The sequence below is a fragment of the Epithele typhae genome (assembly GCF_022376455.1).
Source record: "Epithele typhae strain CBS 203.58 chromosome Unknown BXZ73scaffold_93, whole genome shotgun sequence".
NCBI lineage: Eukaryota > Fungi > Basidiomycota > Agaricomycetes > Polyporales > Epitheliaceae > Epithele > Epithele typhae.
In genome coordinates, this window is record NW_025954284.1 from 1,310 (window position 1) to 24,818 (window position 23,509).

At 60.6% G+C, this 23,509-nt stretch overlaps 7 protein-coding genes across 7 annotated transcripts; 4 read left to right on the forward strand and 3 right to left on the reverse strand.

Moving 5' to 3' along the window:
- Positions 1–600: 600 nt before the first annotated feature.
- Positions 601–2,031, reverse strand: BXZ73DRAFT_81851 (uncharacterized protein; the record flags this gene model as incomplete). Its single annotated transcript, XM_048023590.1, has 4 exons — positions 601–780; positions 929–992; positions 1,073–1,534; positions 1,694–2,031. The coding sequence occupies 4 exons, from the start codon at positions 2,029–2,031 to the stop codon at positions 601–603; spliced, it is 1,044 nt and encodes a 347-aa protein (XP_047872282.1).
- Positions 2,032–3,304: 1,273 nt separating this feature from the next.
- Positions 3,305–4,418, forward strand: BXZ73DRAFT_92916 (RTA1 like protein; the record flags this gene model as incomplete). Its single annotated transcript, XM_048026527.1, has 6 exons — positions 3,305–3,338; positions 3,393–3,537; positions 3,593–3,728; positions 3,790–3,870; positions 3,946–4,228; positions 4,297–4,418. 6 exons carry the CDS (start codon positions 3,305–3,307, stop codon positions 4,416–4,418), a joined length of 801 nt encoding a protein of 266 aa, XP_047872283.1.
- Positions 4,419–5,061: 643 nt separating this feature from the next.
- BXZ73DRAFT_2221 (chaperonin 10-like protein) lies at positions 5,062–5,289 on the forward strand (the record flags this gene model as incomplete). Its single annotated transcript, XM_048017640.1, has 1 exon — positions 5,062–5,289. A coding segment is annotated over one exon (228 nt), but the record flags the coding sequence as incomplete, so codon positions are not given.
- A 3,404-nt stretch (positions 5,290–8,693) lies between these two features.
- Positions 8,694–10,546, reverse strand: BXZ73DRAFT_106851 (uncharacterized protein; the record flags this gene model as incomplete). Its single annotated transcript, XM_048016744.1, has 10 exons — positions 8,694–8,716; positions 8,784–9,217; positions 9,279–9,355; positions 9,412–9,528; positions 9,593–9,675; positions 9,734–9,821; positions 9,880–9,978; positions 10,133–10,170; positions 10,229–10,378; positions 10,477–10,546. 10 exons carry the CDS (start codon positions 10,544–10,546, stop codon positions 8,694–8,696), a joined length of 1,179 nt encoding a protein of 392 aa, XP_047872285.1.
- A 1,728-nt stretch (positions 10,547–12,274) lies between these two features.
- On the reverse strand, positions 12,275–13,533 carry BXZ73DRAFT_55375 (autophagy protein Apg5-domain-containing protein; the record flags this gene model as incomplete). The annotated part of the gene is made up of 4 exons (XM_048021332.1): positions 12,275–12,492; positions 12,571–12,816; positions 12,885–13,159; positions 13,223–13,533. The coding sequence occupies 4 exons, from the start codon at positions 13,531–13,533 to the stop codon at positions 12,275–12,277; spliced, it is 1,050 nt and encodes a 349-aa protein (XP_047872286.1).
- Positions 13,534–13,853: 320 nt separating this feature from the next.
- BXZ73DRAFT_55419 (uncharacterized protein) lies at positions 13,854–14,990 on the forward strand (the record flags this gene model as incomplete). The annotated part of the gene is made up of 6 exons (XM_048021344.1): positions 13,854–13,895; positions 13,964–14,091; positions 14,144–14,301; positions 14,377–14,414; positions 14,481–14,674; positions 14,729–14,990. 6 exons carry the CDS (start codon positions 13,854–13,856, stop codon positions 14,988–14,990), a joined length of 822 nt encoding a protein of 273 aa, XP_047872287.1.
- A 2,529-nt stretch (positions 14,991–17,519) lies between these two features.
- BXZ73DRAFT_106854 (uncharacterized protein) lies at positions 17,520–18,036 on the forward strand (the record flags this gene model as incomplete). Its single annotated transcript, XM_048016745.1, has 3 exons — positions 17,520–17,746; positions 17,805–17,948; positions 18,003–18,036. The coding sequence occupies 3 exons, from the start codon at positions 17,520–17,522 to the stop codon at positions 18,034–18,036; spliced, it is 405 nt and encodes a 134-aa protein (XP_047872288.1).
- Positions 18,037–23,509: the final 5,473 nt, after the last annotated feature.

Genomic DNA, 23,509 nt, shown 5'->3' on the forward strand with positions numbered 1-23,509 from the left:
ATCAATGTTAAAGCTTACAGATATGCAATATCTATCCTCCATCCCAACATATGGAAGCCCACCTACATGTGAACCACACTTTTGGTCAAAACAGTATATCTTCGCGAGTTTCTGCTATTTATTCACGCTTCTTGCTTCTTTCGTTAGTCACAGATGATGCGAAGAATATCTGGGTATGCATACATATATCCGATGTAAGTTAATGTCAGCATACTCCATCTCATCCCCATTTTTACATATAACGTCACGGGCCGGCGCCTGCACAGAACGTAACGTTCCAGGGCACTTTTGATTCGCGCTGTTAATACGCACATAACGCGCTCTTTTGCATGTCATTAAGACCAATAACGGCGGAGAACGAATACAAACATGTCGGGGGGGCGGCCACTTCAGATCACTCGGAGCGCGGGCGGCAGTGCACAGCCGCTGATGCGCCGGCGCTATGCGCGGCCGCCATCAGCCGGCGCTCCGCTGCGGTCAGTCCGAGGCTTCCACTGCCGACAGTCGGTCCGCTTCAAGCTGCATCACCGGCCGTCTGTTTGCCGGCGGTCATCCATCTACTGCCCAGTGCCGGCCATCCATCTAATACCGGCCATCTGTTTATCGCCGGCCATCCGTCCATTGCCACCTGGTGCAGTGTCGGGCCTGCACCACTGCCTGGTGGTCTGCTGCTTGCATTGGACCCTGGTGCTCCCTGGTATGTCTGTCCTTGGACACCCACCTCCAAGTATCAGAGGTTTTGAAGGTGGCTGCTGCATGCTTGGGTAGGTTCAGCCAGACCTGGGTGACCAAGTTCTGTGCTATAACACACCACAGCACTACCTGTGTGGTGTATACTCCATAACTATCCAACCTTGAGGCCTAATTGATCATATGAAGCCTTACATACACCACACAACATGTTTTATGCATGCTACACTGTACTCACTTCGACCGGGTCCGGCCGGGCGGCTCCTCTGGGAAAACCAGGGGAGTCCGGCCGAACGACTCCCCTGGGAAAACCGGGTGAGTCCGGCCGGAAGACTCTGCCGAGGTAACCGGGTGAGTCCGGCCGAGCCCGGGTGAACGGTACCTTCGGCAAATGGCGGTGTCCCGGCTGACCGACTTTGCCGAGGAAAGCCGGGACATGCACTGCAGGACGAGCGGGGGCGGGGTGCTGCTGTGGTAGGCCCGGAGAAACGGGCCCGCCTTCTCGGCGAGGTTGCATGTGACTTCGAAGTAGTCACAGTTGAGGTTGTAGTAGTGCTCGGCCTCTAATTGGTCGACGCCGAGCGAACGGGCGATGGTGGCGAGGGAGTCGAACGAATTGGGGCGTCGGACGATGTCCTCAAAGAAGGCGGCAGTGGCGTCGAGGAGACGCTTCTCGTCCTCAGGGTCAAAGTTGCCTGTGGCCTGGAAGTGGGAGGGGGAGCCGTCGGGGAGAGAGGGCCCGGCAGCGCCAGGACCGAGGAAAGGGTTGTCGCCCATGGCCCCCGCGAGGGAGCTGTAGGACGACGCGGAGCCGCGGGGGACGAGGCCGACGGAGTGGTAGATTCTTGACGCGATATGGCATCAAGGAATTTCTTCTTGCCCTTGGAGGAGGGCGACATCGTACGCAATGAGGAGGAGGGCACGGAAGTGGTGATAGGCGCTGGAAGTGATGGTGGCGGTACAAGGTCAAAGAGCGATGTGAGACAGGCGCGGCGAGACGGACACGTTGAGCGTGGCGAAGTAGACAGCGAGGTGCCAGGCAACGAGGTCTGTGTACGGAAGGTGATTCCCACGGCAAGCGCAGGCCGCGTGTGTGCCGTCGGCGTTGCCAGCGCACGCGTCTTTTCTTGTTTTCCCCCACTTCGCTACTCCTCTCGGCGCCCCTGCTGTCTTGACTTCCCAGTCGCTATCGCCCTCGGCCACGCTTTTCTCGGCAGCCTCTCCCACGACCTTCTCATTCACGACCTCTCCGCCATTTCTATTCACCCCCTTCGCTGTCTTTAAATCCATTTCCTTTCGACTCTCGAGCTTTGTCTTCACCCCGATTTTCACCACTTCCATAGCGCTCCGCACACACTATTCGATCACGGAGACTGAAAGCGTCTCGCACGCCACTCGGGGGACGACACAAATGCATGGCACGACGTGCATGCTTTGGCGCTGCGGTGGCCGACACGGTGAGTTTTTCCCCCTTCTGATGCTCTGCTGCCGTGTTCCCAGCCCGCATTGTCGTCTGACGCGCAATTTGCTTGAAGCCCCAGCCCAAGTCCATGCGGGTGGCACTACACACTCGCCCGACACCATCCTCCCTGTTCGACGATGATACGCAGCTGCGTTCTTTTCGTACGTCAGTACAATTTCTACTTGTTTGCTCTTGTTACTTGTATTGCGCCTGTATATTCATGGGCAAGCCCCGCGATCCCCTCCGTCCCAGTCTGTGTCTGCTTGCGTCCGCATACGACAACATCACGGCGCTCGTAAGGTACGTCTCCTCCCACTCGTCTCCCTCTCCCCCGCTGACAGTCTTTAATAGATGAGAACTCGTAGCCTTGCTCGCTCCTCCCGTGAGCTACCGTTGCGCGTTACGCCTGGTTAGGCCCGCAAGAGTGAAGATGTGCGCCCAGTCTCTCATCGTCATGGTCATATCCATACGGCGTTGGAGGCCATACCCAACATGAGCACAAGCCCGGGGAGCGCGACTACACGCGCAACAACGCGTGCGCACCGCCGGGCCCGAAGCAGTCACAGATGGCCTGCAGGTGCGGGTCCACGGCCATCGGGTGCTCAGGCGCGACGTGGAGATGGAGCTTGGGGCGCGAAGAACGCGTTGCCGGTGAGCGGGGTTCTGTTTGGGTGCGGGCGGAGGGTGCGGGCGATGCGGTGCATGGAGCCGTGCTACGCTTGAACGTCGTGCGGGTCGTAGCTGTCAGGGCCAGGGAGAGGTGTCGTGGGCTGGGGGTGCGGAGATCGCTGGGTGCAATGGAGCTGGGTAGGAGGGTGTTTCGTCACCTCGGGAGTGTTGTAGGCGACCAGTAGTACATGCTGTTTTGCCCGTCAAATCAATATATTTTATGCCTGTCCAATGAATGTGCAATATGGATGACCAGACCCCAGGATTTGCACTGGTGCAAACGTACTCGCGACTGCTCCAGAGTACTCTGGAGAGGGTGCTCGGAGCTACTCCAGAGCACTCGGTGAGCTGGCGCCAAGACTCCAGAGCACGCGCGAGCCGCCCGCCGAGCTCCGAGATGCTCCATAAAAGGGTACTTGTCTCAGGCTGCTCTGGCTACTCTCGAGACTCCGTTGCACTCTGGAGACAAGGTGTTTTTGCCTGATGTGCTATACCGGTTTATTTGCCCTGACCGCGCGTGAGTTTTGTCGTATGTTCTAGCTCAGCGCGGGTGAACTGACTGGGCCATCAGTCGTGCATTTGTTCCAGTCGGTGCGCTATCGCGCCTGGTGGTTGCTTCCATCTATCGTCGTTGCCGCCTTCGGCGAGACCGTGGGCTGGGCGGCACGACTTCAATCTGCATCCAACCCCACACTGAAGGGTCCCTCCATCGTCCAGTGAGTCTTGTACCGTGTTCTTCACGCGCGGAGAATTAAGCCTTCTCGCCTTCAGGACCCTTCTTCTTGTCCTGGCCCCCACGCCTTTCGTCGCCGCTCTCTTCATGGGATTCGGCAAGATCGTCGGTGGCCTCGGTGTGCAGTACAGTCGGCTGAGCCCCAAGTTATACTCGAGGATATTCCTTTCATGCGTTAGTGGCCCTCACTCTCGTTGAATCTGCACACAAGTCCTCATGGTTCTTTGAACGGCAGGATATCCTCTCGCTCGTCGTGCAAGGACTTGGAGGTGGAATCTGCGCCTCGAATACCGAAGACCTAGATAGGATCAGACTTGTAAGTTGGTCTTTCCTGCCGTACCCCCCGTATCGCGCGTCCTTGTGGAGCGAACTACCAACGCTCGTTTTCCAGGGAAGCAACATCACCCTCGGAGGTCTGATCTTCCAGATCCTCGCCATGTCCGTCTTCTGCGCGCTCATGGGCGAGTACGCGTACCGGTACACCAACGACCGGCCGTTCCGGAGGGCGACCGCGCAGGAGAAGGCCGCGCAGCACATCCTCGACAGCAACGTCAAGCGGCTCATCGGCGGCATCCTCGTCTCCACCGCGCTCGTCTACGTGCGGTCCGTCTACCGTATGGCCGAGTTCATCGAGGGCTTCTCGGGCGCGCTCGCGCACAACCAGGTCACCTTCGGTGCGTCGTCCTAGTGGGTCCCGTCTGGGTTGCACGTCTCGGGCGCTGACGAGCGTGCGGGCACGCAGTGATCTTCGACGCATCTCTGGTGGCGATTGCGCTGTACATGCTCAACTGGTGCCACCCTGGAAAGCTGCTGCTGCGCACCGCGGCGTCGGGGGGTCAAGCCTTTGAGGCGATGCTGGTGTAGATCGCACCTCCGATGATTTGGATGGACTAGACGTCGTCTTGCTATCTCGCGTCGTCGGTAGCGAGAACCAATCCTACGCTCTTTTCGGACTTGCATTCACTTGACCTACTACGCAATCGTTTCTGTGTGTGTTGGAGAGAAGGAAGGTCGTGGTTCTGAACGGGGATTGTTGAGTGGCTTGCAGAGAGCGTAGAATCGTGCGGATCATGGCAGTAGTAACCACTAGTCAGCGGTTCAACGTAGTAGCTTGGGTGGATCAATCCGAGTCCGAGTCGTCGAGGCGCCGGGTGTCCGACCCCAGCGTCGGGCTTTCTCCTGGCCAATCACAGCGCGCTCCCACGGGCGACAACACTGGTGCTGTTCGCCGATCCGCTCGCACAACGCCCCATCTCCGAACCACCACCGCCGACGACGCTGATTCGCACGTTCCAGACCGCACACGCGTCGTCTTTGCCTCTCGAATCCCTCCCAATGGCGGGGCTCAGCGCTCAGAGTCCACATCGCGCCTGGTTGGCGGGGGCCGACGGCGTATAAATGCGCCATCCTCTGCCCTTTCCTTCCGACACCACACCCCCACCTGACCATGTCTACACGCACCACCCAGAAGACTTTCCACTTCACCGAGGCCCCTCCCCAGGGCAAGTACGCCATCGCCGAAAGGCAGGTGCCCACCCCGGGTGACAGCGAGGTCCTTGTCCGCGTCGAGGCCGCCGCACTCAACCCTGCCGATTGGAAGATCACTGGCCCCGAGCTCATCCATATGATGGGCGTCCTCCCCCTCCCCCTCAGTACGGACGGAGCGGGTGTCGTCGAGGCCGTCGGCTCCGGTGTCACCACCCTGTCCAAGGGCGACAGAGTGTACGTGCTCTTTCGCGACTCCATCTTCTCAGAAATGCTCATGATTTCGTTTTCAGCGACTTCACGCTCCGAACCAGACCACCTTCCAACAGTACACGATCGTCAAAGCCGCGTTCGCAGCCAAGGTGCGTACCGTCCCCTCATGATCCCCGCTTTCGGTCTGACACATCCTGGCGCTCAGGTCCCAACGAACATCTCCCTGGACCAGGCCTCAACCATCCCGACAAGGCCGCTTGCCAGCCGAGTGCTCAAGCCTCAAGGCCCCGTACTCAGCCGTCGTCAACTTGTCGGGCGCATGAGCTCGATTCTGACATCTGACACCTGTTTAGCAACGACAGGAGATGGGCGATTCGGGGCCCTCTCGTCGCTTCCACCGTTCCGGTCTGGGAGCGCGCGCGGCCGTGCTGGCACGAGTGCAGCGGCGCGCCGAACGGAAGGACGTCCTGTCCTGTGCGGCAACACCGTCCCGACGGGGTGCCGATATCTGGCAACGAGGCGCACGTGAATATGGTGAGGCCAGAGCACACGAACAGGGTGAGCTCGACGCGCACCGTTTCGTATTCGCACTCTCAACCCCTTCCCAATCTGCAAGACTCATCTCACAGTTCACTACGCCGCGAGGGTTTCCCGAACTCAGCGAACTCCCGGATATCATGGCTTAGTCGACATTGCCTTCGTACCTGTTGGCCTGGTCATCCTCAATGGGAGCGTGTGTCCCTAGTATCGCGGAGTGTGGATTCTAGGGGAAGTAGATGCTGTCCGTAGTCGTGGTCGAAGAGAAAGAGACAATCCCTATCGGCCCGCTGGTACCGTCACAGGAATGCGTGAGGATGTGACACCAAGCGATGGCGTGATGACAACGTCAGAATTCAGCCTCCGACAAATCACGGCTATAAGAACCCAATCTCGTTTCCGCCCGCTCTTTTCCCTGCCACACATCGTGTGGTCCTCGCCTTCGAGCAAGGCCCGTATCCAAAGCACTCCGTGCTGCTCCTCCGCTGCATCTTGCGCGATCCCCTCGTCGAGCCTCCGCGCTCTGACGCCGAGGGACCCCTGGTCGCTGTCGCCGCCAGGCGCGGTCCCCTCGAGACCCCACCAGCGCCGTCGCCGTCCGCGGCCGGCCAGCTTGCGCTGCGCTGCGCGCTCCCGGGGACGCTCCGTCGTCCCCGCCCCCGCTCGCTACGAGTGCCCCGCCCGTCGGCGCCCCCTGCGCGCACGACGCCGCGCGCCAGACGGCCGCCGGAGACCTCGTCCCCGACGACCGCGGCGACGCGCCGTGCAGCACTCGGGACGCCCCTCGGAGTCGCTCCGTCGAGCACGGTTTCGTGCTCGGTGGTCGACCCAAAGAGGATCTCCTACGATACGAGCAATATATCAAGAGGTTCTCCCTCCGTGTTCCAACAACGCCGCCGTGTGCACGACGGCGACCCGTCAACTGCGCGGCGTATGTGTCAAACTCCCACAAGCCGCGTCGAGACGCGGACCGACGCAAAGCCGCTGGTCTGCGCTCGACGCCGTGTGCTTCAACTTTGCTCAGAACGCCAACGTCCACGGGACGACCGTGAACTCGGTGTGCGACATTACCGCGCGCGTCTGGGGTGCAGAGAGTGGGACGCACCGTCGTCGTACGCTTTGTACCCGGTCGATGAGCCGTGTACATCCCGCTCATGTAGTGCGCGCATAGCACACCAGCAACGCCAACGCATCACACCCGTCGTCACCTATCCGCCGAGCATGATCACGCACTGGGCGGAGCGGCGTCGAGGGGCTGCCCAAGCGCCGCACGACACACCGCCGCGGCCGCCTGGAACGGTGTCTCCGACGGCCGTCTGGAGCGCGGTGTTGTGCGTGCAGGGGGTGTCGACGGACGCGACAATCGTATCGAGGGAGGGCGGGGAGGGCGGGGCGTTCCCGGGGGCGCGTGGGGCAACGCAGGGCTGGTCAGCCGTGGAGAGCGACGGCGTTGATGAGGTGGTCGAGGGGACGCGTCTGGCGGGGAGAGCGACCAGGGCTTCCTCGACCTCTGAGCGGGGAGTTTGGGCGAGGGGTGGGTCGTGCAGGATGCAGGGGGCAGCAGTACGGAGGTGCGGAGGGGGAGGGATGTGTCGTCTGGGTCGTAACTTGTGGAGGAGTGGCGCAAACGCGGAACGAGAAAAGGGTAAGTTGCGTACGCATCGAGGTGAGTTCCCATGTCCTGACACGTTGTCGCAGCCCTCTGGTCCACCGTCGTGTGTCGCCGTGTGTCCGGGTGGAGCTTGTGAGGAACGTCGTGGACGAGCAGCATTGGTGAGCTTTTTGCGTACTGAAGCGACCATTCCGCGACTGATCTCCTCCCCCAGACCACTAATACACACCCCATGCAAAAAGCTTCATCGAAGCGAGGCTCGGCTTGCGACTTGTGAGTCACGCGTGCATCGTACGTTCCGGCCTTCAACTCATGCATACGCCCTTCCCCAGACCATCCCACGAGGCCAGCCAGCTTCCGCGAGCCCCAAGGACGAAGGAGATGACACGAGGACGGTGCAGAATGGTTGACGACTTGGCGTATTGTTGTGTGCTGAATCCATACCAACATGGTGCTATGCGTAAGAGACTGAAGTGAGCACTGGGCGAAGAGGAAAGGGGAGGCGAAAGGGGAGGGACATTGGAATGGTCGTGGGTACTCTGAGGGCGGGATGCTTTCCCACACGCTTCTCGACTCTCCCAGACGCCCACCGTGAAATACGGGCGCTCGATAGAGCAGATCTCGCTAGCTCTCCCCGGGATTGGCAGCATTCTCGTCAGAAAATTCCGTCACTGGCATCGCCAACCAGAATATCACATATCGCCCTCCTGGCAACAAGCGTACTCGTATGCATTGTGGATGTGCCTCAACCAGTACTCGCGCACCGACAGAGGGCAGCGCCTCCGTGGTTTCATGATATTGCACTCGCGAAAACGACTGGCCGTTCCACAGGTAAGCATAACTTGCCGAATCTCGACGGGTCACCTTGCGCGTGACTGTTTCCTGGATCGCAAGGAAACATGTGTCCCGAAGAATCGACCTCCTCAGAAATCCCCCCGACACCGTCGCGACTGTCCTCGCCTCCTCCATTGTATGTACCTCACGATCCAGCTCAGGGCCGTGCCCCGACCGGAGGGGCCCGCCCACCCATCGTTCCACGCCTGGTGGCACCGTCCAGTCGAGGTCCACGTCCGGCATCGTAGGCGCGTACTCAGTCGTCCGTCCACAAGCCCAAGAGAACGAGCGAGGACCGCGTTTCGAACCCTGATACCAGCGCGGAAAAATACACCGGGGGCGCGCGAGGCGGCACCCACCCCAAACCTCCCCCAACAAGTCGGCCGTATATCGTCGATCCCGCGGTCCGTACAGATAAATGCATACACGCACGAGGGCCGCTCTCACCCGCGCCACCCTCACACGTCCCAAGGGCGCACCGCTGCAGAGAGCCGGGCGCACCATCAGCGCGGTGCTCGCGGCGCACGGGGTGGCGAAGGAGGACTCACTCGGGTCGTGCTGCCGCCTCCGATAGTGGTACACGTACGCGGGCGCGGGCGCCTCCGGGCCCTCCTCCACCACCGGCGCGAGCGCGAGCTGGGGCGGCGCCCACTCCAGGCGCCACGCGCCGTCCGACTGCGCGCGCTGGTGCTTCGCACCGGCGTCGAGCGGAGACGAGGGCGAGGGCGCGGAAGAGGAGTGCGACGAGCCGGACGAGAGCGGGCGGAGGAGCGGGGCGAGGCCGAAGGGCGAGAGCGCGCGCGAGCGCCGGCGTGGGTCCCAGGACCACGTCGGGGAGTCGGGCGAGGCGGCGGCGTCCGGGTCCGAGTCGAGGGCGTCGGGGTCGGACGAGGGCGCGAGGTAGGGGGGTGGAGAGACTTCGGTGCGGCGGAGGCGGAGGAGGAGGCGGGCGAGCACGGTGGTCGTCGCGGCCCAGATGAAGCTGTGCGTGCGGGAGGCGCGGTGAGTGGGTGGATTGAGCGCGAGCGTGGGGGGACACGTACAATACGCCGAGGAAGGTGAAGGACGGGCGGGAAAGGGAGGCGAGTACGAGGTTCGTGACGCGGAGCGATGTGATGGCCTGAGATCACCACATGCGGGTCAGTCAGAGACTCTCTCGAGGGATGGGGGACGTACGAGGAAGAAACTGAGACCGTCGGAGTGCAGGGCCTTGATGATAGGCCTGTCTGTTGTCGTTGGGCGGTCGAGCGCGTTCAGCGCAGTCGAGCCCAGCACGAACGCCTCGAAGACGAGCTGCGTCAAAGGCGCTGTGTCAGCCGACCAACCCAGGCGCCGCAGGACATCAAGAGGTGCGCACCGGCGCGGCCCAAACGACCACAAATATATGCGACGAGCGCGTCGCGATACACATCCCCGCGACGTCCGACCACGAGATGACCGCTGAACATGCGAAACGTGAGTAATTGGTCCTCACTCCGGCGCGATCGGAGAAGCGTACGGAGAAGATCAAGGAGCGTGACGATCATGCAGACCACTTGCGCGGTGAAGCTCAGGAAGAAGCCCGCGGTCATAATTTTGAGCACGATCTGCAGAGCACACGCGCGTGAATACGACGCGTCCGCACCAGCCCAGGCCGAGACGTACCGGACGGTGCTCCCAGAGAATGACGACGCGCTGGAGGATGAGCAGGTTCGCGATACCGATGGAGATGATGGATACCATCGAGCATGTGAAGATGAACTCCTTGCATCTGCGGCGCGCGCGATGTCGGGTCAGTTACAGTCGTTTGCGGGGTAGCACGCGAAGGAACGGCACTCACCCCTGCGAATTGAGGGCACCACGTCGCGCGTCAGTCAACGGTAGTGAAACGATCATCGCGCTCGGAGATGGCGCCTACCTGGTCGGTGAACGTCGTGTGGACGAAACCGCACATCGCTACACGTATATATGCACTTCAGGAGATGGGATGCGCACGCAAGAAGCAAGGGCGTACCATAGGCGGTGGCAAGGAGAGTGCCTAGTACGCCGTACCGATTGAGGAGGAACATGTACTTGGCGTATGTCGCGGGTGCGGGCCAGATGAGCTCGACCTCGTCGGGGAAGGTGAGGAGATGGTCGTAGAGAAGGACGACGAGGCCCGCGGCTGAGAGCGCGTGCATTTAGCATCTAATTTGCCACATTTCCGTGGCGGAGGATGGCGGAGGGGGTAGGGTACGCAGGAAGTAGATAGAGGACACTCACCGCTCATGTAGCGAACCACCGAGAGATCGTGCAAGGCATCAAGAGACGCGGCGGGGATGTCGTCAACCATGGCGCCAGAAGATGGTCAAAAAGGAACGTGAGGGGATTAGGACGACCTGTCGCCGGGCAGAGTATGCAGTGATTAGTCTAGGTCGTCAAAAGCAGTCGCCGGAAGAAGAGGGCGAGAAGGAGAAGTAGAGAACGCGCCGCGCAAGCGCGAAAGAGAACAAGAAAAGCAGAAAAGAGCGCGGGCGAACGGCAGGCTCGTGGCGGGAGGAGGCAAGACCTGCAAGCCATGTCCGCAGCAGATGCCGCGGTTTGAGCGCGAGCATCAGTGGTCGGACTAGCGCCTTTAGTGGCGGAGGGCGGGGTCACCAGAATCAAGGATAGTGGGTCGCTTGATCGCCCGCCGGTATGGGACGGGAGAACGCCCATGAGGAAAAAGCAAGGCGAAAGACGTGCTAAGGACAGGCGTGGAGAGGCGGAACAGAAGGACGCAGAGAGAACTGTGATGTGCGGGTGAGACGTACATACCTCGGGTCTGGCGGAAGGGGTGCCTTCTGTCTTGAGTGACTAGTGAGGCTTGGCTCGGGCATGGAAAGGCTGCCCAGGGGTGCCTAGGCTTGGGCTGGCGGGAGAGAACGGGACAGCGTCGTCTGGGGGCTGGCGAGGCCTGGGGGGACCTGCGCGCGGGGAGGAGGGGGCGTCATTTATATGCATGGCAGCTGTGCGAGCGGACCTGGGCGGGGGTGAGAGCGCGAGAGTGCGGGAACCGGGATGGCGGGCGGGGGGAAGGAGGGTGGGCAAGGGCGAGGGAAGAGTTTGCGAGGGACATCAAGGAATGTTGGCTCGTGAAGATGGTGAGAAGAAGGTCCATCGAATCCACTGCTCAGACTCCGGCTTGGACCAGGGCCAGGAAGCGCGGTGGTCCCGTCTGATATGAGGACGAGGTCGGGTCTCATGCACGTATCGGAGAAAGACCGTCCACTTTTCGCGAGGGGAGCATCCAAGCCCCGGCACAGGCGGGCCGGGAAGTGCCGATCCGGATCAGTCGGTCGCCCCGAACCGTCAATGTCGACGGATGCTCGACCCTCCTCGGGCTCCAGGACAACGATCATGAGCCCAGCGTGTACATGTAAACTCGACACGCCGAGTAACCACCATAGTTGTGGGCTTATATAGAAAGCCTCCGCCGCTCCGCCAACAATCGCTCTTATCCTCAGCTCCGCCGGGGAGAGTTCTCATCGACATCACTTCCATCTGGCGGAGACTGGCTGCGATCTCGTCCATCGCTCCCACATACAGATCGCCCCCGCCGTGTCCCATCTCTCCGCATGCCCTGTCGCGCGTCAGAACGCTGAGAGCCGCATCTGTTGTCGCACGTCGCGCCCCAGTTCTCCGGATGCCGCCCTTGTGGCCTCGGTACATCGGGCCTCTGGGCAGCGAGCCCGCGTAGTGGCAGAGCACTGAGCGCAGAGATGGCAGAGAGTAAGTATGTCAAGTCGTCAGCGCAGGAGTGCCAAGAGGCCTGGCCTCTGGAAAAAAAACCCGGATAGCGCGAATGTTGGCTCACCAGAGGCGATGCCCATGACGTGAGGCTTCTGCCGTCAAATACTGCGATATCCCTAGAACGAGCGCAGCACACCCCGGAAACCGATACCCGCGCGCGGGGATGAGCGGGCGGAAGTGGCACAAGTTGAAGAGGACGGACGCTGACGGGCTTGGCTGCACAATCGTTCGATGTAACACGTGTGCCCCGTGCGAGTCAGTATACACAACGAAACAACCGCGCCTCACCCTACGGATACCGCATGCCTTCCCGCAACATCCCTATACATACGTTCACCCATCCATCAGCCCCCGCCATGCACGCGCCCAGCCACGCCATCTCCGTATCTGGCGGGGCAGGCACACCCTGAACGAGCGGGTATCCAAGATTAGGTTGTAGCGAACCGGCTTCCGAGAAGATGAGGGGTAACCGGGTGCTGAGGAACACGGCGAGGGTATGCATACGGCCTGCGAACGCAAGACCGGTCAACTACCGAACGCAAGCCAATGGGAGAAGAGGGTAAGACGCAAGAAGGGACTACACACCATTCTCGAGCATAGGGGGCACAAGGTCTTGCAGCACGGGACCATCGGGCAGGTATATCCGCACGGGGATGTTGCGCACGTTGGATGCGCCGTCCCGGTCGGGAGCGCCATTTGACCCAGGGTCTGCGGAGGGAGGCCGGACGTGGAGGGAGGTCGATGACTGCGGTGGTGGAGGGGAGTGGGAGCGCGTCGGGGCCGTGGTGGGCGTGATCTTCGACGCGACGCGCCAGTACTCGTCGAAGTTGTCTGGCAGAGAGGCCGGGCGTTGAGATGCGCGCGAAACCGGGGGCGGGGGCAGCGGAAGCGCGACTCACGTTCTTTGATGCCCTCCCAGAGCCCGTCCTGCTCCGCCTTCCGGAGCCCCGTCATACGCTTCGTGTTCCCCCAGCGGATGAAGTCGGCCTCCTTCAGCTGCCCCATGAACGCCTGCTTGCACGCATCGGGGCTCGGGGCGAGCAGCAGCTTCTCCGTCGGCGGCGACGCGAGGTGGAGCACCATCCGGAGCGGCGTGAAGACGTGCGGGTGTGCGGACGAGCGCACGGTCTGCGAGATCGTGTGGTTGTCGTAGATCAGGCCGATGGGCCAGTGCCTGCGCTCGCCGAGCACGGATCAGCCCTGCGGACACAGGAGCGGCGGAAAGGGGAGCACGGACCACTTGAGCGTCGCGCCCTCCTCGCTCTCGAACCACCAGTCCTCCTCCTTCATCGTGCGCGCGGCGGCCTCGTCGAAGACGACGTCCATGAGGAAGCGCTTGATCTCCGGGACGAGCAGCGGGAGGTAGCTGACGCGGGGCGCCTGGATGTAGTAGCACTCGAGGCCGCGGTCCGAGTTGGCGGGGAGCTCCTTGGAGTCGACGCGGATCTCGAGCGGGACGGTGCCCTCCCAGGTGAGCCGGCGGAAGAGCGTGGTGGAGGCGGGGGTGGAGAAGGACGAGGGCGAGTGTCGGGGCGCGTAGGTCGACATGACGGCGAGAGCGAAGTCGGGCTCGCGGTTCGCAGCCCCAGTCCGCCGTCGGAGGAGTAGACGGCACGCGCGTGCTCGACGGCTCGAGATACCGCGCCCGGCGCTCGCGTCGTGCTCCGTGACACCAGGACACGCTGTGACAGAGCCTCTGCGCACACGTGGGCTCCGCAAGACGCGGTCACGGTGGGGGTGACGTCAGGAAGGCTGCGCCATGGCGTCGTCGGACCTCGGTGCGTCCGGACTCCGTACTTAAAGCCTCGCCGCACCCAACCCCCTCCTGCCCTTTCTGCTTCCCCCCCCCCAACGACGCTCCCCCCGCCATGCCCTCCCACAGTTCCTGGACAGATGGGCTCCCGCTCAAGGTGTGTTCGACGCGTTGGTGGTGAGTGGCAACGACAACGAAACGTTGACATCTTTGTTCTGCTCACAGATCGTAAACGTTATCGTTTATTTCCTCTTCCTGGGCTCCAACATCTACACCGTCGCTGGCCCTGCCGACATCTACTACACCGGAAAGGAGACGTATATGACCCCTGCGCCATGGGCGTTCCTCATCTGGTACGTCCGTTCCCTCCATACCTGCGCCGTACCCCCTCTCAGACCCCCTCAGGTCCCTCATCCACCTCCTGCTCCTCGGCACAGTCATCTACCAGTTCTTCGAGGGCGGAAAGCAGGTCATCATTGATGGCATTAGCTGGCGTTTCGCGCTCCTCGCTGTCCTCAACGCCATCTACGTTAACGTCTGGGCTCGGCACTATTACATTGTTGGTACGTCGAGCCCTCGGCCCCGCCGCAGCGCGCAGTCTTCGCCAGAGTCTTAACCTAAATGGCGTTTTTCCTTAGCGTTCATCTTCGCGCTCTTTGTCAGCTCGTGTGTCACCGTAAGTCACCGGACCCCCTTTAGCGCGATTGCAGTTCATCGGACCTGTGTTGATCCGCACCCTCAGCACATCTACTACATAGTCAAGAAGTTCCACGAGCCACAGAGCACCGCGGACGAGCTCTTCATCCACCTCCCCTTCTCGCTCTACCACGGCTGGACCACCGTCCTCGTCGTCCTCACCCTCTTCGAGGCTGCCGGGCTCAACGCTGCCGTCCAGCCCGCCGGCGTTTGGACCGACGTCTTCGTCTTCCTTGCTCTGTACGTCTGCCCCTATGCCCCATGGCTCAGCCTACTAACATTGAGAGCCTTCAGGTTCTTCCTCGAGGCGACCGCCGCTACCTACGCGTTCTCCTCATCTGAGGGCGACCTCCCCGCGAGCATCGCCATCTCCTGGTCGCTCTGGGCCATCTTCGCGCACCAGCACCGCCCGGCGTTCATCCACTGGAGCGCGCTCGCGTTCGCCGTGCTCTCGCTCGTGTGGGTCGTCAAGGCCGCGATCGGCGTCGGGCTCAAGATCCGCAACGGTGGCCGCGGGATCTCGCTCGACGAGGAGCGTGCGCCGCTCGTGGGGTGAATAAAATCCCGGCACGCGCCCAGGAAGGTTCAGGAAAGTGACGTCATGACCCTGGTTGTACACACGGTGCTATGGATGGACGGGGGATTGATGGATGGACGATATGTCTTGCTGAGTCTTGTGCACTGTTATGTTTCTCTCTCGTACCTCCGCCGTGAAGATGCTTTGACTAAGTACCATACTAGTTCGCTACTAGTACGCTCGTCGTTCTCGGTGATGTATTTGTATCACATCAACTCGACTGTCCCATACTTCCTTGAGCCAGGACTCCGCGCTCCATTCGCACAACAAGCGAGGTCTTGACACGATGTCGGCAAGTCTGGGTATGTCTCCATCGTCGACATCCATTGTGGCCCATCCCTGCGGAAAGCAACCTCCAGCGGTGCCGTGGTGTGCACTCGGACCCTCGTCCAATCTACCTACTGCGAAGACGAAGAAGTCCTTGCCACTCCTCGCCAAGCCTGCCCTCCTCGCTTCACTGTCGCTTTCACAGACCAACCTACTCCGCGCTGGCTCACACCGCCGGGGGCGCCCCGTCTCACTCGCCCTCCCACTATGCGTAGCGCAGGCGACGGGTACCTCATCGTCCCCCGCGCGGCGTCGTTGTCGACACGCTGAGGAGGAACATGCAAAGCGTATGAGCGGATCGCCAACAAGTCGACCGCCCAGAATCCGAGTCATTGGGTTGTGTCTGGTGCGTGGTGCAGTGTCCCATGACCGGCTTCCGACGACGACCAGGCTGACGGTATCGCGCATGGCACCGAGAGCGGCCATGCTCCTCGACTGGATGTAACAAATGTAGACAGGGCTAAGAATACCACCTGACTCGCACATCATATTCGCTCTTGAGATAGCCCATCCAGCGGGGCTGGCGGCCTACTATATGGTAGTGAGCAAGCAGCCTCCACCCTCAAGTCGGTATGGAACCACATCCTGCGCAGCTCCGGCGTCGCGATCCGCTCCCAACACCATTCCTCGAACTCTTCGAACGGCCACTTTTTCCCCTTGACGCACGTAGAGCCGACGATGGGTTCCACCGGCCGGTTCGCTGTCGGGGAACGTGATCGGCACGGGCGCAGGCGGTAGATGGCGAAGGGGTGGAAGACTCGCGATGTGGTCACGTAGCTGGGGCCCAGAACCGGCCATGGAAGCCGACCAGCGTCGTTCCTCTTGTTGACGTCATCCGGCCAAGCCGGCCCGCTGAATCTGCACAGGCGCTTGAACGAGAAAGCCTGCGACGCGTCCCTCATGTTCTCTTCTACTTCCTCCCCTCATGCATCTTCCCCTCTACCTACCCCCCAAGCTGGGACAACGAATTTGCGAAAGATATCGCGAAGCAAAACGTGATCTGAGAAACTTGCGAGAACCTCTGTTCTATGCTGCGAAGGAGCGGGCGTGGCCTTCGATCGAGGCTAGGCAGGATGCTGGGGACCCGCGAATCCATAAACAGCCCAGCATCTCGGTTCTCGACGTGGACCGTACTCAGCCGTAGCGAACGCGACATGTGACTATCACTTATCGTACGTTTCATACTCTCCTTTGTTACTCTCTTCGCCCCTTGACATGTATCGCAATTTCTTGCTTCTTCTCTTCGCTGCACCATCATCGCAGTATTGGTGACACTAAGAGGAACAGGAGGTACGCAACCCCCAAAAGTTTCTCTTAGTGTCTCAGTTACGTCAGGGCGCAGGACGACGACGCATCGTGCCATACATCGACTCATGCAGCATGCGGGTACATGTGGACGGACTCCGGCTGGGAATGGTGAGCTTGCTCTTTCGTCCCTGTGAACGGGTCCCATCGTACGCGCCCTATTTCCCGACTCGTCCCGTCCTTAGATTTGCAAAGTCGAAACGACAGGGCCCCTCTGAACCGCACAGGCACTGGCGTTCTGAGGCAGGCCTCACGGTATCTTTCCTCTCCGAATCTTTCGAGCGCCGTCGACGGCCGGCGGTGTTTCCAGATAGATGGTGGAGGGACGACATACTTCGCTTGCGAATATACCGTATTGCAGACGATCGTCCATCATCTCGGCTCCTTCCTGGGTGACCTTGAACCGAGGTAAGACGGTCACTATCTCGCGCTGTCTGCCTCGATTCAAGGTCGTATGCCACCACAAGAGCCCCAGCTGACGGAAGGGCGTGGTGATGGAACGATTGTCCACGCTCAAGATACGTGGCCCCACATTATTCGTCCTCTAAGCCGGGGCGGAAATGGGGGCATGGTGCGGGATGCGCGTCCTTCGGACGGGCGATGGCAGCTATATGCATCCAAGCATCTTCGCCGCCGTTATAGCCTTACAGGAACGGAACGGGAAATTATAATGGCATTTTTGAGGTCGTCGGGCTTCTCAACGGATGCGTCGCCTGTTCAAGAAGCAGTCGAGCGACATGGACAGCATCCGTGGGGCGGTAGGCACGATCGAAACTAGAAATGGATGAACGCCTTCTCACTAGGCATCAGTCTCTTGCAATATAAGATCCAAACGGCGAAGGGTGTCTCTCCAGCACACCGTCGACAGCCTGCAAGATGCGCTTCGCCGTCCTCGCCGCGTTCACCCTGGGCTCTCTCCTCGCGGCTGCATCTCCGCCGTTCTCGCCTGGCTTCAAACCAGACCTTCCCCCTCCTGGTGGATGGGAACCCGTTCCACGTTCAGAGACGATAGCTCCAACGGTCCATCTGGACCGCGCCTCGGTTGAGGGCACATCCGATGGCTACACTGACTCGTACCTTGGCATCCCGTACGCCCAAGCTCCGTAAGTATGTGTTGCTCCTCCACCGGATGTGTTTCGCTGACTTTTTTATTCTGCGCAGCGTTGGTGAGCTGAGGTTCAGCACCCCAGTTGCAAATAAACCTTACAATGGGAAAATCAATGCCACGGCGTTCGGGAACATCTGCCACAACTTCATTTCTACGCAGCCTCCCCTCCCGACGTGGATCACCCACGACCAGATGGAGTACCTAAGTATCTTCCACACGCCAGCTCCGGCTCCATACTCAGAGTGTTGAAGATACGCGCGGAAGCGCCGGCTACGATTAGATTAGATTACGCTATGCGCTCGGATGATCTTTGTAGTTCCTTATCTCTTAGTTCAGTCTATCACGCTTACGATACTCTTAGGTCTTTGTTCTTGTCATGTACTATTTACAGCGCGCGCGCATACAGCGCTAATCAAGCTTCGTTTTCCCTTCCCCGAACCTGCGCGAACTTCTACAGGTTATGAGCCCTGCTTCGTTCTAAAGCAGTATCCACTCAGCCTCTTGTACACACCTTAGCTTGACATCTCCACTCACTATGACTTCCAACACCGACAAGATCAACTCGTTGCTCCGGGCGAAGATTGAGCCACTCTCGGGATCGAGCGACTATCCCCGGTGGCGTCGGCAATTCTCAGGGCTTCTCAAACTCGCGAAGATCTCGGACATCGTCCTCGGTCACGAGACGCGCCCGAAGCTAGCCGACGACAGGAGCAACAGAGCCGACGTCGAAGCCTGGGAAGACAAAGACCTCGCGGCGCTTGTCGGTATGCAACTCAAGCTCGGGACGGCGGCCGCGGCGCTTGTATCGGACGCGGATACGAGCCACGACGCCTGGATGAAATTGGAGAAGAACTATCAAGTACGCGGCGTGGGACGCATCATCGAGATCAAGAGGAAGATGATGAACTCACAATACTCTGATGGGGAGGACGTGGACGAGTGGGTGCAGAGGATGGGTGTGTGGCGGTCGGAGTTAGCGGACATGAACCGGACGATCTCAAACGATGAGTTCTCACTTCTGCTTCTCTGCGCACTCCCGGAGTCTTGGCGCGGCTTCACGAGCTCGATTCAAGAGAGCGCGCTCCAAGACCCGGACACCATCATCGGATCAATACGCGATCACGGAGCGCGCACTCACGCAACCGAGGCCGCGTTCCTGGCGAAGCAAGGTGGGACCGGCGGGAAGCGGAGCGGCGGGCCGCCGCACTGCTGGAAGTGTGGGAAGGTCGGGGTGCAGAGGGATTGCCCGAACCATCGTCCGTGGGGCGGTGGCAAAGGGAAAGAAAGGGAGACGGGAAAGGATGAGAAGGCGTTGACGGCGAAGGAGAAGAAAGGGAAGGCGGAGGAGAGTTCGGACGATGAAGGATACGCCTACGCTCTCATCGAGACGGGCGCCACGATCAACGAGGTCGCGCTTACCGCTATGAGCGCCGGCGCATGGATCGCGGACACCGGCACCACATCGCACGTCGCGCGCGAACGGCGCCTCTTCACCACCTACTCACCCGTCACTGGCAAGTACCTCCAAGGCGCCGGAACCACCCCCATCCTCGGTCGCGGAACCATACGTTTCACTTACAAGCACGACGGGAAGACTACCACCGTCGACCTGCTTGACGTCATCCACGCACCCGGCATTCCGCACAATCTCATCTCGATCGGTCGCGTCGAAGCGGCCGGACACACGGTTCAACTAGCCGGCGGGGAGATCAAATTCCTCAACCGGAAGGGGCGCGCTTACGCCTCTGGACGCCGCGGGGGCGGCTACCTTTACGAAATGGACGGAGCGCCGGAGATTCCGGAGGTATCGTACCCGGGCGCTGTTTCCAGACCTATCCGCAAACGAACTTACGACGAATGGCACGCCATACTAGGGCACCCGGGCTTGAAGGTCGTGGACACGATGATGCGGAAGGAACTGGTGGACGGACTGGTGGTGGACAAGGGGACGCCCGCGCAGGAGCAGTGCGAAGCGTGCGTACAGGGGAAGCAGACGGTGGCACCATATCCGGCGGCGTCGGAGACGGAGGTGGGAGTGATCGGGGAGTTGATCGTGCTGGACACGTGGGGACCGGCCCGGACGGAGGGGATAGGACACGAGCGCTACGCATGGGTGTTCACCGACGTGCACTCGCGTATGTCGGAAGCGGCTTTCGGGAAGGAGAAGTCTGAAATCAAATCACATTTCCACGAATACCGCATGCGCCTGCAAACTCTCCACGGCGTCACCATCAAACGCGTCCGCTTCGACAACGCGAAGGAGTTCCTCGGGGGAGAGTTCGGCGCTTACCTCAAGGAACACGGCATCACGATCGAGACTACCGCACCCGAGTCTTCTGGCCAGAACGGGATTGCCGAGCGCGTCTTCCGGACCACCTTGGAGCGGTCGCGCGCCATGCGCATCGCTGCCGATCTACCCAAGTTCCTATGGCCACAAGCCTTCGCACATGCCATCTTCCTGAAGAACATCCTCCCGACTCGCGCACTCAAGGACAAAACACCCTACCAAGTGTGGCACAAGCGGAAGCCCGACGTCTCCGAACTCCACGCCTGGGGTGCCGAGTGCTGGGTGCTCACGTCAGCAACGAAGCGATCAAAGCTTGATCCGAAATCGGAACCGATGCGCTTCGTCGGGATGGCTCCGGGGAGCAAAGCCTGGCTATACTGGGACAGGCACGCGCGGCGGATCGGAAAGTCACGCAACTTGGTCTTTCGCGTACGGAAGCCCACTCCGCCCGCGGACGAGGACGAGGACGTATGGGAGTACATGGAGTACTTCGCCCAGCCGCTCGAGGGGGAGGATGTGGAGTCTGGCGAGCGTCAGGACGAAGAAGAAGGGGGAGAACCCCGAGGAGACGCGGACCGGACACCCGCACCCGAACTCGCGATCGCGCCCGCGCCTGAACTCGCGCCCGCGCCTGCGCCTGCGCCCGCGACCGCGCCTGCGCCCGCACCTGCGCTCGCGCCCACGCTCGCGCCCGCGCCCGTACCGGAGGTCCCGCGTCGCGCGTCGCGATTGGCAGGCAAGCCACGCCTAGACTACAAGGCACTTGCGCACAACGGCGAACGCGTCCCCATCACCGACGAAGCACTCATCACGTGCTTACTCTCACTCTTCGGCGTTGAAGGGGGAGCGGGGAACGTCATCGAGCCGCGCAACTTGAAGGAGGCGCGCGCACAACCGGAGTGGCCAGAATGGAGGCGCGCGATGGAGAGCGAGCTCGCCCAACTCATCAGACTTGGGGTCTTCGAGATGGTGCAGCTACCGGAAGGGCGGAGGACAATAGGATGCCGCTGGGTCTATCGCCTGAAGGTCAACGCGGAGGGCATCATCCTTCGATTCAAGGCACGGCTGGTCGCGCTCGGGTACAGCCAAATCTTCGGGCTGGACTTCTTCGACACATACGCGCCAGTCGTGCGAATGGATGCACTTCGGGCCTTGATCGCGATCGCAGTGCACAAGCGACTCATCATTCGGCAATTCGACGTCGTCGGCGCTTACCTCAATGCCGACCTCCAGGAGGAGATCTACATGTGCCAGCCCCCGGACTTTGAGGACGGGACCACGAACGTGCTCAGCTTGAAGAAGCTCCTCTACGGACTCAAGCAAGCCGCCAATGTCTGGAACATACACATCGACGGGGCACTCGTACAGGACATGAAGTTTATTCGCACTGAACCGGATCAGTGCGTCTATGTCCGGCCCGGCGGCGAGCACGGCATCGGACTGCACGTGGACGACATGGTGGCTGTGGCTCCGAACGAGGCGGAGATGGACGCGATCAAAGAAGGTCTCGAGCGTCACTACGAGATCACGGATCTAGGCGAGCCGCGTCTACTCCTTGGACTTGAAATCTCGCGCCCTATCGGATCACCTGACGACCTCACGCTGCGACAGACGAACTACCTACGTCGCGCGCTTGAAGCACACCACATGTCAGAGTGTACACCGGTGAAGACGCCGATGGACCCGAACGTCAAGCTCCTGAAGACGAGCGAGGATGAGGAGGTGACCCCCGCACAAGTCCATGAGTACCAATCAGCGATCGGTACCTTGATGTACGCGGCACTCGGCACGCGACCGGATCTCGCGTACGCCGTACAGGCGCTGTCCCAATTCTGCTCGCGCCCCGGCCCAGTGCATTGGACGGCCCTCAAGCACGTCTTCCGCTACATCAAGGGGACACTCGACTACGGTATCACTTACCACGCGCAGGGGGAGCTGGTAACGAAAGTGGCGTACCAGCACTTGCGCCTCGAAGGGTACACCGACGCGGACTGGGGCGCTAATCCGGTGGACCGGCGATCAATCTCCGGATACGCGTTTCTGATCGCCGGTGGACTTGTCGCGTGGAGCTCGAAGAAGCAAGCGGTAGTAGCGCTATCGTCGACAGAGGCGGAGTACATGGCGGTGTCGTACTGCGCGCGACACACGATCTGGATGCGCGCACTTCTCGCGGCGCTGTATCTGAAGCAGGAGGACGCGACGGACCTCAATGCGGACAATCTCTCAGCCATCGCGCTCTCCAAGAACAACGTGCATCACGCGCGTACCAAGCATATCGACATCCGGCATCACTTTATTCGCGAATGCGTAGAAGCCGGTACTATCAAACTGAAGCACGTACCTACGGAGGACAATGTCGCGGACATGTTCACGAAGCCGCTTCCACGCGACCGCTTCCACATGCTGCGGCGGCAACTCGGGATCCTCTCAGACGCCGAGTTGAGGGGGAGTGTTGAAGATACGCGCGGAAGCGCCGGCTACGATTAGATTAGATTACGCTATGCGTTCGGATGATACCTTTGTAGTTCCTTATCTCTTAGTTCAGTCTATCACGCCTTACGATACTCTTAGGTCTTTGTTCTTGTCATGTACTATTTACAGCGCGCGCGCATACAGCGCTAATCAAGCTTCGTTTTCCCTTCCCCGAACCTGCGCGAACTTCTACATTGGTCAATGCGATATATTGACAACGACGCCCAAACTGATTGGGCTTCTCGCCGTGAGCACTGATTATAAATTGGGCATCGGCTTGTTGCGAGACAACGCCTTGATCAATATTGCTGACCGCACGAGCAGCGTTGAACCGCGGGTTGGTTGTGAGCGTTTTGGACATAATATAACGTCACGTTCGACTTGCGCAAATATCGTATCGCGCGGTCGAAGCAAGGTCTGGATTTTTGCGCCCAGGTCCACGCCGTGGGGATGTATCATCTAAGTGGTCTGCTCACCGTCTCCCTCGGAGTCCCCTGGCGCCAGATCATGAGCGCGTGTGCCGCAATAGATACAAGATCGCTGCCATGCGGCGTGGGCCTCCGGAGTTCGGGTGCAGCGTGTTGGCTGAGGATAGTCGGTCTTGAAGGCAACGGCGTTGTGGTGCTGCGCAGTTCTGTGTCGCCAACGCTGCCTCTGTCATAGCCCGGCCGCGCCCGTCAGCGAGAATACGCTGCGGCCCGCTCTTCGTTCCTGGCGCCTCGAGCAGGCTGCGCTTCATCCTTGAATCACCGACTCGTGCGGAGAGCGGTGCTTTCAAACCAGTTCTCCGAGCTCAAGCTCAAAGTTCGGAGACGAGCGGCACATCTTCCGTGATCATCATCATCATCATCCGCACCTGTCGTCCGTGTGCGAGCGCGGCGATGCCGAAGGACTCGAGCGACTTTCCCGTCCGGACAGGAAGTCCGAAGGTTGATGCGTCAGCTGGATCCAGGAGTCCCTGCCACCGAAGCTCGGGACACGAATTCGGACGGCGCGGCA